The 18,655-nt window shown below is 38.9% G+C and overlaps 1 protein-coding gene across 4 annotated transcripts in view; it reads left to right on the forward strand.

Annotated features, from left to right (window-relative positions):
- The window catches only part of GATA3 (GATA binding protein 3), a 49,144-nt gene extending 33,980 nt beyond the window's left edge, over positions 1 to 15,164 (forward strand). For 2 of the 4 annotated variants that reach the window (XM_040343354.1, XM_040343353.1), the window contains 3 exons: positions 718 to 863; positions 2,635 to 2,760; positions 14,065 to 15,164. In XM_040343354.1, coding sequence (XP_040199288.1) covers positions 718 to 863; positions 2,635 to 2,760; positions 14,065 to 14,346 — 554 coding nt within the window. In that variant the 3' untranslated portion in view covers positions 14,347 to 15,164. The remainder of the gene's footprint in view (positions 1 to 717; positions 864 to 2,634; positions 2,761 to 14,064) is intronic. The other 2 variants (XM_040343356.1, XM_040343355.1) reach the window with 2 other exon arrangements.
- The last annotated feature ends 3,491 nt before the right edge of the window (positions 15,165 to 18,655 follow it).

An 18,655-nucleotide genomic window follows, 5' to 3' on the forward strand; every position in this document is an offset into this window, starting at 1 on the left:
GCTTCTCAAGAAAGCAAAAGTTGTGGTCTTGTCACACAGAGCACAGAAAGCATGACAAAGCTGAAAATATTTGATCAAAGATTTATACATTTTCAGGTTTCAGGCTGACATCAACTTAGCTGAAAACTCATTGACCCATTTGAAAATTATAAGAAATTTTCATTGTCCTTCTTTTTCCTGTGGCGTATATGTCTATCACAAGCTTGGTGAATATACAGTATGCTGGCATCTAAGATCTGCGAAAAAATAAGAAGTAAAAAACAAAGTGTGAGATATGTTTGAATCAAACATAATTTATCGAATAAAATATTGAATATAATTTACCTTTGGGTAATCATCCATTGAGTTGTAGTTCGGTTAATGTCAGTGTATAATGCACAATATTAGCATTCAGTTTATTATTTGTTATAAAAACTAAGGAACATGCCTGGCCTATGATAAATAATTTATAGATTTGCTATTGTTTTTCTTCAACATAAGCCATTTGAATGCCTTCCACCCCCCCCCCCCCTTAGTAATAAATATGTTTAGCTAATTTGAGCATGCACTTCTACAGAAGCATCTTTCTGTAATGTAATTTTGAATATTTACTTATAGTCTTTTTTGCTGTGTAAAATACTTTGAGAATGTTGCTCTATTAATTTATATGTAGGGTGTAACTTAATAGTAGACTTATATCCTTGCTCAGAAGTCAACCATGTGTTATCTTGTTTTCAGAAGGCAGGGAGTGTGTAAACTGTGGAGCAACCTCAACCCCTTTGTGGAGGCGAGATGGCACTGGACATTACCTATGTAATGCATGTGGACTCTATCACAAAATGAATGGCCAGAATCGACCCCTCATCAAACCTAAAAGACGGCTGGTAAGTGACACCTGATTCTCTTCTTTTTCTAGTGTTCGGAATAGGAATTGGGGGCTTTTAGTGGAAACCTGGTATCTCCACCAGCAGACTTCTATGAGGCAAGATTAATTATATTGGCCCTAGTTTTTCCAAAATATTACAGTCTGCCTGGTGTCTAGCCCTCACATGTCTTTGGTTCTGAGCTATTTATATTAATGATCTTTGGCTTCAAGCTATCTTCATTAGTCAACAACGAGACCTGTAATTAACTTACTAAGGGAGTAGTGATCTCTTTCTTGGATCATTTAAGGATGATCATAATCTACATTGGCATAATAAGTACAGTAAAGCAAACCATGCACAATAAATGCCAATGAAATTCATGATGGCATTGTATAATCCTTTCTAATCTAACCATCTAATCTAACCAAAGATACTCAACTTTTCTTTTTTTTTTAAATGAAGATGATACATTTATTAGGAAAACATATGTGTAATGTGTTAAAAAGACTTGAGGGTTCATTTACTAAAGAAGCCTTTTTTCAGGTTGCCCAATAAATTTTTTATCCAGATATATTTAAGGTAAATTCTTTTTTTTTTTTTTTTTTAGTTTGCTGCATGAGATTTTATGTTTCAAGTAAGCACAGTTTTACAGTTTTTTTTTTTAGTAAGCCCACATCCTTGTAAACATACCCTTGTACTGAATGATTGAAGGAATACATTGTAGGAGTAAAGCTATTATGGTGATAATAATACTCGTATTATTAATAATACTGCTTTACGGCTACTACTACTACTGCACATTGTTACTGATGCATAATTTCAACAATGGAGTTTATTTACAAAAATAGGAGTACAGATTGTTCTCCGAGCAAGCTGAATGTTCACTTAGTGAATAGGCAAAACTATGCTTACTTTGAATACTGTCCAATTATGCGTGGGGGAATTAAAAAACAAAAACAGTCTCACTTTATTCACTAAGCTAAGTGCGCATTTATTTGCTAATTGGATAATCTCTATTCCTTTAATAAATTACCTCCATTGCGTGTTTCCAGGATTTTAGATAACACTTTATATTATAATTCTACAGTGTATTAAAAATCCCTTGTGTTGTAGTCAGTTAGAGTAACACTTTTCGAAACAGGACTAGACATAGCTTTGATTTTTTGGCAGCTGTCCCCACACCAACCCCCTCCTTATATTAGACTCTGACTTCCCAGGAAAAATCTGCCGGAAATCTGAACTCCTTAGATAACTCCCAAGCAACAATTTCCTCAAAGTAAACCATTAAGTGTGTTGTACTGCAGGGAGAAAGGACTAAGGAAACAGTAGACTATTTAGATGGTTATATGTCATCACTTGTAAACACTGATCTGCACTATTATAAATCTAATGCAGAGGTCATTAGGAAACTGGAATAGAAGTGCTCATTAAAAAGCTAGCATTTTAGTCAACATTATACTTGACGTGATTGTAGCATTCTAGTCAACATTAACAAACTAACATTCAAGGAGACAAAGGGCTGACTTATTAAGCTATTGTTACTTCACATATCCAATGAGGTTCAAGGGATTTACAAACGTTACCATTTTTGTTGAACTTGATTGGTATTTGAAGTGAACCAGTTCTAGCATAAAAATACTCCCCTAGAAAAATGTGAAAAACTGGATTTAAGTCTTGAAACCTTTTCTTTTTCCATTATAAATATTTAGTTACTTCCTGCAAACCATTTGTTTGTTTGTCTGTGATCAAACCTGGTTGTTTATGCCACAAAACATGTTTTTTCTTGCAGTCTGCAGCTAGAAGAGCAGGTACATCTTGTGCAAACTGTCAAACAAGCACCACCACACTGTGGAGGAGAAATGCCAATGGCGATCCAGTGTGTAATGCCTGTGGGCTTTACTACAAGCTTCACAATGTAAGTGTCTACTGTTGCTTACTAGTAGTAATGTAAGATTCTATGAATACTTGTTTTATTCAGTTATTTTATTTCACAGCATTTCATTCATAGTAAAGGCACCTGCAAAGTATTGTTACCATTAATATTAGTTCCATCGTCTTTAACCATGAAATACTGTGTACATGTAGTAGGGTTACCAATAACCTGAAACAATAGCAATGGAAACGCTGCCCAAACCAACTTATAGGCTAAAAGACAAAGTCGCTGTTTTCTAATTCATCTGGGAACCCTTTGTTGTTATATGGAATGAAAATTTTGTGGGATATACAGTATATATCTATCGGTGGCTATAAACACGAGCTTATCACCGTCATTTTTGACCAGAAATGGTGACAGTCTTTGTGTCTATGCCACTGTCAGGCCATCATACTTTCATACTGTTGTCTATAGGCAGATTTAGAATCTTACATGTCCAATTATGCTCCTTTCATCAAACTTAAGCCTTGTACACATGATCAGATTATTGGACGAATTTTCGTCTGTTTTTTGTTACATGCTAATCTGATTTCGGAAGTGAAGAGGCTACTCACCATAGGAAAATTTTCGTACAACAGAATTCAACTTCAGAAGTGATGTAACGTGTTAAATTTCTTATGATTTATTTTTTGGACTAAAACTGTACTAATTAAACAAAAATCAAACTTTATGCTCACATACAATTAACATTTTATAGTCTGCACATCCAGCTTTTGTCATACGTAAATTCAGAATTGGCTGTCGGTAGCACCATACTAACGATCTGAACATCGGCAGATCGTTCATCGGACGTAATTTAACTTCCGATTTTCTTATCGTGTGTACGGCCTTCAGACAAACTATTGTTTTGTGTAGACCCTATGGCAAGAGTCACTCATTTTGGGCCAATCTGCTGATTTCTATTGAATTGTTCTGTTAATGACAAGGTTTGCAATTGAGGCACACACCTTGGGCCAGGAGTAAAAATGTGCTACAATAGCAAATAGGATTATTTATGGAGAAAACACTATGGTTACATATCGATCACTAGCTTCTATTTTTTACTAAGAGATCAGTCTGTATAAAGCCAGTCTTAAGTTAAATATTGACATCACAGGTTGTTGTATATAAGGCCATAATATGTTGGATGTGGGGCCAAGGTGTTTTGGCTTCTACAAGCATGTATGCCAGTATCATTGTAGCAGGAAGGATAGCCATCTTATATTGAGAGAAACAATACCAATCAGCCAAAAATATCCAACATAGCCAGCCACTATTTCCACTGAAATGAGTCAGCTACTGTTGTCCGCATACACCCAGGGGCAACCCACGCATATGACACAATCATTACCTGAAATCTGTCAGATAAAAAATAATCATATATCTATGGATTCAAGGCAACCACTGTAGATATCTTCTGCCAGCCAAGGAGATTCAACCTCTCTGCTTGTCCTGTTTACCATTATCAATGAAAGTGAAGGAAAATCCCAAATGGGTTATCCCAAAAAAGTAATACTGCTCTCCTTTTCTTGGGTACACAATTTTTGGTGACCTAGGGTTTCCCCAAGGAATTCCATTAATTGCAGGGATTTTCTCTCACCTACTGTTTGGCTATGGGACAGGAAGTGAAGGGAAATCTCTGCAATGGGACACAGTTAGAGCAACAAAAATTTGGCGGGTTATAACCCTTCCTTACTGTATCCAAGATGAAAAAATAGTTTTGCCTATAGTTCTACTTTAATGTAGAGATATGCGTTTTCTTAAGAGAAGAATAAAACACTTAACATTGTACGGATAAATTATGTAGCATAGGGCTAGGAGATCTAAATTTAAAGCACAGAATTACTGAATTGTTAGGGAGGGTGCTTAGGGATGCAAGTTCTGCACTACAGTTCAAAGTCATTCTACCTAAATCCACCACTTGGGTACTGACTTTTTGGTGCCTGCTGATGTTGGTGCCCCCAATGAAGGACTGAAGTTATACAGGTGACATGATTATGGCTTTAGGTCACGTCACCAACAAAAAGTATAAACCCCTGACATGTAACTGTGTTTGCCTTGCTCTAACTGTACTCACCACCATCACTAATGCATCAGTGTTTAAAGTGGACATATATAAGAATCAGATGGGTCAGCTGATGGTCATTATATCTTTGGGCAAGGTGGACACTCTGGCTGATAAAACAAAGATATGGACAGTGGGCTAGGTTTGACTGGACTGGTTTGACCCCTGGTAATTCTTTTTTATAAAAAGGCTCCAGTTTAATGTGTCTGGCCCTTTTTCTGCTGTTTTGTTTTTTAATGAAACAAAAGGTTGTTTGGCAGTAAGATTGCCCCGTGACCTCCAACCACCATCTTGTGTGTGTGTTTAACTTTAGTGTAATAATTTCACCCTTTTATTCTAGTTTATCAATAATACTTTATAGGCTCAATTCGCTATGCCATGACATGTAATTGTTTTCAGACATTGGATTGGAATAAATGCTTATAGAGCGCCGAATGCGAGTTGTGAAACTCGCGTCTAAGCGAGTGACTGTTGTGACTGTTGGTTTTTATTGGCTCACTGCTAAAAATAATAGTCATTATGGCTAATAATGATCATTGTAGCTTAGTGAATTGAGCCCAATGAAAGTTAAAATAAATGCATTTAATTCACATTTATTTTCCTTAACTGTAGACATGAGTGTAATTTTCCTTTTAGTGAGCTTGAAATAATTAAATTGAAATTCAAAGTGACTTGATTTTTATTAATTAGAAAAAAAAAATATGTGAAGAGCTTTAATAATATTTATACTTTTAAGTTAAGTATAAAAGAAGAAGGCAGCATAAAGCTTAATAACAATAATTTGAAATTTGAAAACTCTATATATATTTACTTTAACAACATGTCATTTTGTTGAATAGAAACATTACAAAATTGTCTCTGACATGATAATAAATAACTTTGATTTGACCAGAGCTAGATTTATTACTTAAAGCATAGCTTTTTTCATCTTTGTGAAAATATGTTTTTATATAAGTTTACCATAAAACTTTAAAGGTTTTGTAAGTGAACATTTACATAATGAAAATTTTACTAAGAGTCAATAGCTTTTGAATAGTAGCATATCAAATAAACTTTTTCGTTTTTAAAATGTCCCTCAAATTCTAGGAAATTGAGAACTCAGAGAAGCATATGCTAAAATTACAATATTCAGGTGCAGGTTTTTAATCCCATTTACCATTAATTTATGCATTCATATTTATGTATATGGTTTTATGACAAGCAGAGGAGACATATTAGCAATCATTATGCACAACTGCTTTTAGTACAGATCACATGTATTAATTGTTCTTCTTCCAAAAAATCTGGCAGGTTTAATTTTATTAGGAAATGCTAAACAAATATATTTACACTTGGCTGTCAGACCTCCTAGGTGTTTTCATCAGGTGTGAAACACAACAAGCCTGTAGCAGGATTAAACTTGCTTTATTTTCATTTCATTAAATATTTTTCTTTGATATGCACTGTAGACGGCGCAATGTAAAATAGGTCATCATTTCACATCTGCAACTGAAAGGTGTCTCATATTACCAAGGAACAGATATTCATTGCAGGCAAATAGCTTCTTGTCTGGGGGTAGAAAAAAAGATTCCTTGTCTTGTTAACTCTTTCAAACAATTTAATGATACTACTGTGTTATATTACTACAAGTTTACAATTTTACAATTTCCCTACTGACACATTTCTAAATAAATAATAATCTCTAAGATCCAAACTGAATAGAATACTATTTAAATTAATTTAAGATGATTAAAATCTGTAATAATTCTATTCATTTATGTAAGAAAACTATACTTATACTTATAATTTGTATTTTTAATTTTTGTTATAGGCAGGCATTGTATAAAGCAGTCAATAGAGCAGAATTACACACACTTTTATTTTACTGCCAGTATCCATCCAAACATAAATGTTCAGATTGTTACTTGTTTTATTTTTGACTAGTTTCCTGAATCCCATGGCTACGTCCGCCCCACGCCACCATTTTAACAATGTACATCATCGTTCACTTCTTCTTCTCCCCTTTCTTGGCCAGCCCATGGGTCACTTCCACACCAGATTTCATGCTCATATGTCAATAGAAAAAATAAATAAAAAATTTACCGTTTGCCACAATCTTGGACGTTAGCTATGAGAGCTCCCTGGAAGACTGGTGATGTAGCCTGTCCAGGAGTATAATATAGTTTGTTTTGTGCAGTCTTTAAGGCTTTTAGACCACCTGCAACAGGCCAGGGCCATTCTATGGACATACATTTTAAATTACCCACTCTCAATGTATCACATAGTGCGGTGATTGCATAATATGAAAAAGTATTATTTCACTTACTTTTTCATAGTCCAGGTCTTTAAGATTTATTGTCCAAACACCTTAGCAGCTATCCCACTAAGGCCCTGTACACACAACCGAGTTTCTCGGCAGAATTCAGCCAGAAACTCGATCAGAGCCATATTCTCCCGAGAAACCCGGTCGTGTGTACACTTTTGGCCGAGGAAGCCAACGAGGATCTCGTCGGGCCAAATAGAGAACATGTTCTCTATTTCCTCGTTGTCCAATGGGAAATTTTGGCCTGCCGAGATCCTCGGCGGCTTCACAAGGAACTCGACGAGCAAAACGATGTGTTTTGCCCGTCGAGTTTCTCGGACGTGTGTACGGGGCCTAAGTAATCCAGTTTCAATAAGTGGCACCGGTTTTCCAAATAATGGAATAAGCCCACAAAATCATAAGTCTCCTCTAAGGTCTTTTCTATGGGCTTTTGGATGCTGGTAGTATTCTGCCTGCCTTTTATGTGCAAAATAAGTGTGTTCTTGCTGGTCTACCCTCCTAATGGATTCCCAGAGTGACGTGTTCTCTCAATATGACCATTTACTTCTGATACCAAATGACCCATAGACTTGTTATAGACATTTTGCTCAGTTTTTATTTGAGCTTTGGCCTTTGTCTCTCACCGAATTCCACTTCTGCTACCAGTGAAACAGGAATGAGATTGAAGGCCTACAAATCCATGTTTATTCACAAACACTGAGCTGATGATTACAAAACACATCCCCTTCTCTGCAATCCCGAGGAATAAATCTTAAAATCTACATCTACATTTCTTTCTGAATCACATCTCTACACTGCACCCCTCCAGTCATGTACATTACAAAGAAAGCCCTTCTCTGAGAAGGAAAGAAATCCTTTGAAATGTTTAGGAAAAAAAAAAACGTTCCCTGACCAGGTAAAAAAACATAGATAACAAAAGCTTCTCCAAAACACTGGCTTTAACAATACTTCACAAACACAATATAAAATAATGTATAAAATTATAGTGCACTTTTAAGGCCTCATGCACACTGGACATTTTTGGACTTTTTTACAGCACCTGTTTTTGGCAGTAGACATTTTTTTCTACAGTCATTAAACTCTCCATCATGATATTCTATGTGTCCATGCACACATAGGCTGTTATCAGCAGTTTTGGGCAGAGGCGTTTTTGAACAGTAAAAAAAACCCAACGCTCTAACGCTGATAAACGTTGATAAAGTTTTTGATCCATGGAAAAAAAAAAAAAAGCTAACGTTGAAAAACGATAAATAATTCTACTAAACGCTAAAAAATTCTAAAAAAATGAAAAAAAGTTGAAAAACTCACTGCAAAGCTACTGGTGTTTTTATAAAGTTATTTTAATGTCCAGTGTGCATGAGACCTTATAATTATGTTGCATTGTGCACCATTGAGAATCTTGCAGTCACTTGACTTTAAAATGGCCAACAAAACAACCAATGTGCATATTATTGCCTAGACTAAAGCTGGCCATACATTGATTAAATTCAAACGGTTCAGCATAGACCAGACAAATTTCAATCAGGGTGTAGTCAAACCCACTCCACATAAGCAATCATTTGATCGACTTCTATCTAAGTTACATGTTGGAAATGTTGGAAATCTTGGTCAGCGACTGCAGACATTGATCAGTATATTCTGTCAACTGTGGGTGCCGCTGTCAGAATACACCGTCCCAGTTTCGGGGGTGGAGGGTGGGTTGGGGATGGGGATTCCTCTGTCGACCTTGCTTGTGTGGTTGGAGGAACCTGTTTTTTTTGTTCAGTCCTTAAAGGGGTTGTAAAGGTAAAAACACATTTCCCTAAATAGCTTCCTTTACCTTAGTGCAGTCCTCCTTCACTTACCTCATCCTTAGATTTTGCTTTTAAATGTCCTTATTTCTTCTGAGAAATCCTCACTTCCTGTACTTCTGTCTGTAACTCCACACAGTAATGCGAGGCTTTCTCCCTGGTGTGGAGAAAGCCTCTTGATGGGGCGAGCAGGAGGGTCAGGACGCCAACTAACATACAGCTCCTTGCTCTATCTGCAAAGTAGAGAGTGTCCTGACCCTCCTGCTCGCCCCCTCCCCCCTCAAGAGGCTTTCTCCACACCAGGGAGAAAGCCTCGCATTACTGTGTGTAGTTACAGACAGAAGAACAGGAAGTGAGGATTTCTCAGAAGAAATAAGGACATTTAAAAGCAAAATGGAAGGATGAGTTAAGTGAAGGAGGACTGCACTAAGGTAAAGTAAGCTTTTTAGGGATTTTTTTATCTTTACAACCCCTTAATGAAATAATAGAGAGAACAATAAAAACCACCTCTATGTGATGAATGTTTGTCATATAGCTCCCTGGGTATCAACATCCTGGAGAAATTTGAATGACTAGAAAATTAATAGAAAATACAGTAAAATGTTTACAGGCCTGTGTTATTATATTATTTTTTATGATCAAGCAGATCAAAAATCACAGTTAAAAAAAATAATATAATATTGTCTGGTTCACAATATTGTCTATTTCCCCTGTGATTGGTGCAATGAGCCATATTCAAGTAGGCCAAGATCAGCTCATCACTCCTCAGATTCTGCAATTTTGTGAGACTTCAGGAACACACTGATTAGTTTATATTCAGGACTAGGGAGGTGTGAGGCCCCGTACACACAGGAACTCGACGGGCAAAACTCATAGTTTTGCTCGTCGAGTTCTGTGTGAAGCTGCCGAGGATCTCGGCGAGCCAACTTTCCTCATTGAACAACGAGGAAATAGAGAACATGTTCTCTATTTGGCTCGACGAGGAACTCGTCGGCTTCCTCGGCCGAAAGTGTACACACACCGGGTTTCTCGGCAGAATTCAGCTCCGATCGAGTTTCTGGCTGAATTCTGCCGAGAAACTCGGTCGTGTGTACGGGGCCTCAGTTTATTTCAAATCACAGATCACGTGACTAGAATGCTAGAAATTGCAATTTTTTTTCGACAAAGTTGATGAAAATCATAACATGAGGAGTTTGTGTTCTCTATATCAGAGTCATATCAGAAGCAATGTTTTTACACAGTTTACTACTTTTTTTTTTTGTAGCTAGGTATGAAAAACGCATAATACATTTAAAGTTATATTTTTTTCATGTAAGGTCCTCTTTCCTGCATATAAAAACCTTGCAACTTTGCGAAATATGTATTAATAAAAATAATTTGGTAATCACTTTTATTATTTACTAGGGAAATGTAGGGAAGAGAAATGTATATATATATATATATATATATATATATATATATATATATATATATATATATATATATGTACACCCATACAGGTATAAAAACCTGTCATGTAGATTAAATAACATAACTAAGTACACTCAGGGCCACTAAGATTTTTCCCCATGAAACCCAAATTAATGTCCAAAGCATAATTCCTTTTTTTTTTTTAAATAACTCTCAAACTTTTCTGTAAATAACTCTCAGCTTAGGTTGGGGTTGGTCACTTGTACTTTACCATTATATTTGTAATTTGTGAATTCAAACAGCATATCAATGTGTATTTAAAAATAACGCTGATATAATTTCACTATCAGTGCTGTAGTGAAATGTTGCCTGAATCAGAAAGTCTGGTCAGGCAGACGCTCGGCAGGTGTCCACATGGGCCATAAAACTGACCACCCTCAGCAGCGTGCGTAGCTAATTAGTAAGATAATAGGGACTCACTTTCAGGTTAAGCTTTGCAAGGATCATGAACAATTCCCTGCTCTTAATGTAGCACACCACTGTTTTATTGGTTGACCTTACCATGCTGCGGTCAGCCTTTGTAAAATAAAAGAACAATTTGCCATGTAGTTGTTAACTGATAGGTGAATAGTCCCAGGCTATTGCAATGAATGCATTGCAGTAAAACACAGCGTGTAGTAGCCGAGCGGTGTAAAACGTAGTACGGTAATTACTGGCCGAAACTGACAGCTGTCAGTAAGACTTGCCTATTTCCTAAATCTGTCATCTTTGTTGTGTTTATTTTGGTTCAGAGTACTAATCTGTAAAATGCTGTCTGTGCAGTTTATGAGCCACATATCTTGGGTAATTTGTATTTGAGATATGCAGGGTATATTTCCAAAGAATTGTGTTCCAAAACACAGTGAAAAACAAAAGATAACTAGTATACACAAGCAGGCTACTGCTATAGTGCTTTATATGTTAATGCTGATGCAGGGTTAAATGTAATATTGAGGGATGAGCATTTTTTTAACTGCAGTTTAATATGTAAAAATAAGATTTTTTTATGTACAATGTTAGTATAAACCAGCCACAGTATGTTTGGTTTGGAAAAATTAATTAAATTGAAAATATCAATATAATAATAATAATAATAATAATAATAATAATAATAATAATTGCCCTAGAAAAATACTTACCAATACAAGAATAGAGGCTGTTTACCAACAAAATTTCCCCGCTGTCTCATGGGACCAGTGTGTTTCCCAAAAGACAGTGGGTGGGGGGGGGCGTAAAGGGGCGTGACTTCCGCGGGAGTATATGCCTGGAAGTGGGTGCACATACCTGTATTTTACAGGTATCTGCACCCCCTCCCCCCTGAAAGGTGCCAAATATGACACCGGGGGGGTTTCCGAAAAGCAGAGGTTCACTTTTTGTGTGGACTTCCGCTTGAAGCTGAAAAAGGCAGTCATGCTGTGTGGCAAAAATGATTCCCCCATCATGCTCAGTAGACAATACCACTGGTTTGATGTGTACTTACTCCCATCCAAATAGTAAAAAATTAAAATATAGGCATTCAAGATGCGGCAGTATTTCTCTCTTTAAAGTGTAACGCAGGCGTAAAAGAGCCCTTACTCAGCTAGTATAAGGTAAAACTGTGTTCACTTTAAAAAACCAATCATTTGCAAGATAAAAAATTTAAAAGATATTTGCTTCCATGTATTTGAATTATTAAAGAGAACTTAATTACCCATTAAGACGGCCATAAATGGTTTGAATCTCAGCCAATTCAGCAAGGATAGGCCATGATTCAAACCACCTATGTGCAGGCTGATTGTCTACCCATGGAGAACACGATAGTTCAGTGGGAGGGATTCCCTCATCAACACTCAGGCCGCGTACACACGGCCGAGAAACTCGACGGGCGAAACACATCGTTTTGCTTGTCGAGTTCCTTGTGAAGCCGCCGAGGATCTCGGCGAGCCAAATTTTCCCATTGCCGTCAAGGAAATAGAGAACATGTTCTCTTTTTGGCCAGACGAGATCCTCGTCGAAAAGTGTACACACGACCGGTTTCCTCGGCAAAAAAAAAACCCCAAGCAAGCTTCTTGCTGGTTTTTGCAGAGAAACTCGGCCGTGTGTACGAGGCCTCACTGTCTTGATGGGGAAATGAGAGATTTTCTATCCTGCAACCCATGGCTCCAGGAAAGAAAATCCCATCTATGGCCTGCCTTAAGAGCCGTACACACGAGACGAATGCCGGCCGACATCGACCGGTTCAATAAAAAAAATGCATTCGGCGGTTGTGTAAGCCATCCGGTTCTAGAGAAGCCAGCCAAATCCTTATCAGCACTCTCAGCCAATAGCGGAGAGCGCTGATCAGAGTGTTATAGCAGGGGGCTGTCCCCCTGTCAGAACATAATGGGGGGGGTCACTATACTAACATCGGATCTTTAGTACATCGGCTCTGACCGTAGCCGACAGTTTCTGAGTTGAACGAGAAAAAAAAAACAAAAAACGAATAGTGTGTAACAGGCTTTACTCTAAAATGTGGGCCTAAAAACAGAAACATTTTGTAAAAAGTGGGAAGAACTTCTGAAAATGCTTTAGTTACTTGGGTTACCTTGGGTTTCTGGATGGTCTTGAAGCCTCTCTACTGACATTCCTGCACTGAGCTTTATAAGGACTCCCTCTTTGTCATTTTGATTCTTCTCCATTTTTGCTTGCTTTGGGGACTTTGGGCCAGATTCACATACATTTCCGCTACGCAGCGGCGGCGTAACGTAATCCATTTACATTACACCGCCGCAGGTTTACAGCGTAAGTGCCTGATTCACAAAGCTCTTACCTGTAAACTTGCGGCGGTGTAACGTAAATGTGCTCGGCGCAAGCCCGCCTAATTCAAATTGGGCGGGCACCATTTAAATTAGGCGCGTTCCCGCGCCGAACGTACTGCACATGCTCCGTCGGGTAAATTACCCGACGTGCATTGCGCTAAATGACGTCGCACGGACGTCATTTGTTTAGACGTTAACGTAAATGGCGTCCAGCGCCATTCACGGACGACTTACGCAAACGACGTGATATTTTAAATTTCAACGCGGGAACGATGGCCATACTTAACATTGCTTAGAACAACTAGGAGCCAACCCTAACTTTACGACGCGTATCTCGACGGAAACAACGTAAATTTAGATCGACGGGCAGCGCGGACGTTCGTGAATCGGCGTAACTAGTCATTTGCATATTCTACGCCGACCGTAATGGCCTCGCCACCTAGCGGCGGGCCTATAATTTCATCCTAAGATCCGACGGTGTAAGTCAATTACACCTGTCAGATCTTAGGGCTATCTATGCGTAACTGATTCTACGAATCAGCCGCATAGTTAGGACGGGCGGATCACAAAGATACGACGGCGTATCAGGAGATACGCCGTTGTATCTCTTTTGTGAATCTGGCCCTTTATGCCTATAAAATACATATGACCATTAAAATTCAGCCAATCCCTGAACTTTGGAGTTTTGCTATAGTTTATGTACTGTATTTTATTTGTATTTTTGGGTTTGCTGCACATGATTTAAAGTAATATATGTTTCATTTTTGGTTACTTTACCTGTAGTGAAGGTAAATCTACCCAAATTGTGTAAAAACGTTTTACTTTCGAATTAAATGTGCTTGGGTTTTATATCATTACTGTCAAATACTTTGCAAAAGCTACTTAAGACTGAGAAACAAAAACAAATAATTGATTTTTGTTTAGATTAACAGACCCTTGACCATGAAGAAGGAAGGCATCCAGACAAGAAACCGGAAAATGTCTAGCAAGTCAAAAAAGAGCAAAAAAATCCATGACGGCCTTGATGATTACCCCAAGAGCTCGTTCAGCCCTGCCGCCCTCTCCAGGCACATGTCCACCCTCAGCCACATTTCACATTTTGGTCACCCCGGCCACATGCTGACCACGCCGACGCCAATGCATCCATCATCTGGCCTCTCCTTTGGACCTCATCATCCCTCCAGTATGGTAACCGCCATGGGTTAGACTTTACTCTTTGTAACTTGCATCCCTTTTAAGACTTCATCTATATTTTACATTTTTTTTGGAAAGTGATGACCCTTTAAAATATGAAAAAAAAAAAAAAGTTATTTAAATGCAGACGCACAGTTGTGCTTGCGACATTGAAAGGAACTCACTGTGGCATCTACGCATTCTTGACCACTGAATCTGGATCCCATTTGTGAATAAGCCATTGAAACCGTGACTCCCTGTTGATAAGGGTTTCTAGTGCTGTGAACAAAATGAGAAACATTGCAAAAAATACCGTAAGAACTTTATGCCGTACATTTTGAAGACTTTTATTTCTGCTTAGCACCTGTATGAAAAGCATGAAGGACAGCAAGATTTTATGGGGAGCCTGGCAGTCGACCAATAGACTCAATGAACTCTCAGGCTGCTTGACTCACAACGTGAACACACTGCTAGTCTTGTTTTCTGTAACTGACAGAGGTTGTTGGATGCATTAAAACTGTAGACGGTTCATACGTTCAGGCTGTGGGTCTCTTGGCAGGAAGCACTATCAATCCCGGGCAATTGATGTTACTAGACGGAAGTTGTCAGAAAGGATTCGCAGATAGCCATTCCTCAGGCCTCAATGCATTGTGAACAAGTTCCTGTAATTGTTGTTTGTATGTATAATTCAAAGACACCAAAATATAAAAAAGATGTAGATTTATTTCATCATATTATACAGACTGAATGGTTGTATAAATTTATTTACTGCTAGTGTAAAGAAACCGCTTTTATTGTTTTCATATTTTTTTTCTTTCTTTAAAAATAAAATAGACTGCATTCTGTTGAAACGAGGTGGTTTGTCATCTACTTGTTCTAAATTCGAAATCTGTGACCTGAATGTTGACTCATTAACCACTTAAGCCCCGGACCAATATGCTGCTAAATGCCCAAAGGCATTTTTACAATTCGGCACTGCGTCACTTTAACAGATAATTGCGCGGTCGTGCGACGTGGCTCCCAAACAAAATTGACGTCCTTTTTTCCCCACAAAAGAGCTTTCTTTTGGTGGTATTTGATCACCTCTGCGGTTTTTATTTTTTGCGCTATAAACAAAAATAGAGTGACAATTTTGAACAAAATTCAATATTTTTTACTTTTTGCTGTAATAAATATCCCCCAAAAACATATATAAATTTTTTTTCCTCAGTTTAGGCCGATACGTATTCTTCTACATATTTTTGTAAAAAAAAATCGCAATAAGCGTTTATCGATTGGTTTGCGCAAAATTTATAGCGTTTACAAAATAGGGGATAGTTTTTTTTTTTTTACTACTAATGGCGGCGATCAGCGATTTTTTTTGAGACTGTGGCATTATGGCGGACACTTCGGACAATTTTGACACATTTTTGGGACCATTGTCATTTTCACAGCAAAAAATGCATTTAAATTGCATTGTTTATTGTGAAAATGACAGTTGCAGTTTGGGAGTTAACCACAGGGGGCGCTGTAGGAGTTAGGGTTCACCTAGTGTGTGTTTACAACTGTAGGGGGGTGTGGCTGTAGGTCTGACGTCATCGATCACTATAAAAGGGATCACTCAATCGATACGCCACCACAGTGAAGGACGGGGAAGCCGTGTTTACATACGGCTCTCCCCGTTCTTCAGCTCCGGGAAGCGGCATGTAGCGGGGGGGTCCCGATCGGACCCCCGACCTGCGGAAAGGCAAGGACGTACCTGTACGCCCATTTGCCTGTACGTGCCATTCTGTGGATGTACATATACATGCGGCGGTCAGGAAGTGGTTAATAGACATGAGAAATAATAAATGAAAACATTTAGAAATGTAGCATTTAGAAAACACAGAGACCTGTTTGTATTCAGTATACAGTAGTACCTTGGATTATGAGCATTATAAGTTCCAGAAGCATGTTTGTAATCCAAAGCACTTGTATACCAAAGCGAGTTTCCTCATAGGAATCAATGGAAACTCATTTAATGCGTACCAGTGCCACTGCTGGTGTATGCAGTACCGCATGTGGCCAGAGGTGCGGGGGTGCCAAAGACACTCAGAGACGATCAGAGACACCCGGGAACGGGAATGTCTTCAAGCGTCACCGGCACCCCCTGCACATCTGGCCACATGCGGTACTGCACACACCAGAGGCTTGATTCCTGCACGTTTTGCGAGACAACGCTCCTAAACCCAGTCAGGATTAACCACTTGCTTACTGGGCACATAAACCCCCTTCGTGCCCAGGCGAAATTTCAGCTTCCGGCACTGCGTCGCTTTAACTGACATTTGCGCGGTCGTGTGACGTGGCTCCCAAACAAAATTGACGTCCTTTTTTCCCCACAAATAGAGCTTTATTTTGGTGGTATTTGATCACCTCTGCGGTTTTTATTTTTTACGCTATAAACAAAAAAAGAGCGACAATTACAAAAATATATATATATTTTTTACTTGTTGCTATAATAAATATCCCATTTTTTTTTAAAAACTATTTTTTTTCTCAGTTAAGGCCGATACGTATTTTTTGACGTATTTTTGTAAAAAAAAAAAAAAATCGCAATAAGCGACTGGTTTGCGCAAAAGTTATAGCGCCTACAAAATGGGGAACAGAATTGTTATTTTTTTTTATTATTTTGGTTTTTACTAGTAATGGCGGCGATCTGCGATTTTTATTGGGACTGCGATATTGCGGCGGACGTATCGGACACTTTTGACACAAATTTGGGACCATTCACATTTATACAGCGATCAGTGCTATAAAAATGCACTAATTACTGTATAAATGTGACTGGCAGGGAAGGGGTTAACACTAGGGGGTGAGGAAGGGGTTAAATGTATTCCCTGGGTGTGTTCTAACTGTGTGGGGGGAGGGGGGTGACTGGGGGAGGTGACCGATGCTGTGTCCCTATGTACAAGAGACACAGATCGGTCTCCTCTCCTCTAACAGCACGTGGAGCTCTGTGTTTACACACAGAGCTCCACGTCCCTGCTGTGTTCCCGACGATCGCGTGTACCCGGCGGACATCGCGGCCGCCAGGTACACGCATCGGCTTCCCAGCGATGCGCCGGGACAGTGTTTACCCGCTGCGCGCCCCCCAGAGGCGCGCGGGTAATGCACTTTAAAAGACGTCCAAAGACGTCCACTTGGCACTTGAGAGCCGCGCTGTTGACGTCTTTTGTCAATAGCGCGGGTCTCAAGTGGTTAAAAAATAAATAAAAAAATCTTGTATTGCAAAGCGCTCATAAACTGCGTTACTCACAATCCGAGGTATTACTGTACATTCAAACAACTCTGAATAGTAACTACATGCCTGCACTAATAAGTGGTGACTTGACGGAAGAGGCTGTGGAAAAATAAATCCAGTACATTTGATGACTTGTTGAATATCGTTCAAAAATACTTCAAATTTGAACGTGCTTTTACTATTGAATTTTGGAATGAACAGACTTTCCCAAAAGAAAATTAATTACAGGGGTTGATTTACTAAACCTGGAGAGTGCAAAATCTGATGTACGAGGTAGCCAATCAGCTTCTAACTTTAGCTTGTTCAATTAGGCCCCTTTCACACCGAGAAGCTGCTAAACCAGTAAAACACTGAGCACTTTTGATGAGCTTTTCAGGCGCTTTTAAAGAGCTTTCCATTCATTTCAATGGAGAGGGGCATTTTTTCACCGCCCTGCCAGCGCACTGCCCCAGTGTGAAAGCATTTATTGATTTTAATATAAATAGGTTTTCGTGAGCTTTTCAGGTGCTTTTTTTGTGTGAAAGCACCTGAAAAGCGCCTCAGTGTGAAAGGGGTCTTAGACCCCTTACACACTGAGGTGCTTTGCAGGTGCTATACCGCTAAAAATAGCACCTGCAAAGCACCCCGAAAGAGCCGCTCTTTTCACACTGGAGCGGTGTGCTGGCAGGACGCTAAAAAAAGTCCTGCTAGCAGCATCTTTGGAACGGTGATGGAGCGGTGTGTATACTGCTCCTCCACCGCTCTTGCCCATTTAAAATGAATGGGCACCGCGGCTCTACCGCTGGCAAAGCACTGCTGCAACAGGCACTTTGCGGGTGGTTTTAACCCTTTTTTGGCCAGTAGCAGGGGTTAAAAGCGCCCCGCTAGTGGCCGAATACCCCCGCAAATCAGTGATGTATTTAGGTTTTGTGCTGCCCTAGGCCTGACTAAACTCGTGCACCCCTAATTTAAATATGACCCACCCCTTCCTGTCAAGGCCACACCCCTTGCTGTTAAAGACCTGCCCTTCCCTTACCCTTACTCTATCCAAAATGAAAAAAAAAGAAGTGTTCCTATAGTTCTACTTTAGGCACAAAATTCTGA

Source organism: Rana temporaria, chromosome 3 (assembly GCF_905171775.1).
Source record: "Rana temporaria chromosome 3, aRanTem1.1, whole genome shotgun sequence".
Classification (NCBI taxonomy): domain Eukaryota; kingdom Metazoa; phylum Chordata; class Amphibia; order Anura; family Ranidae; genus Rana; species Rana temporaria.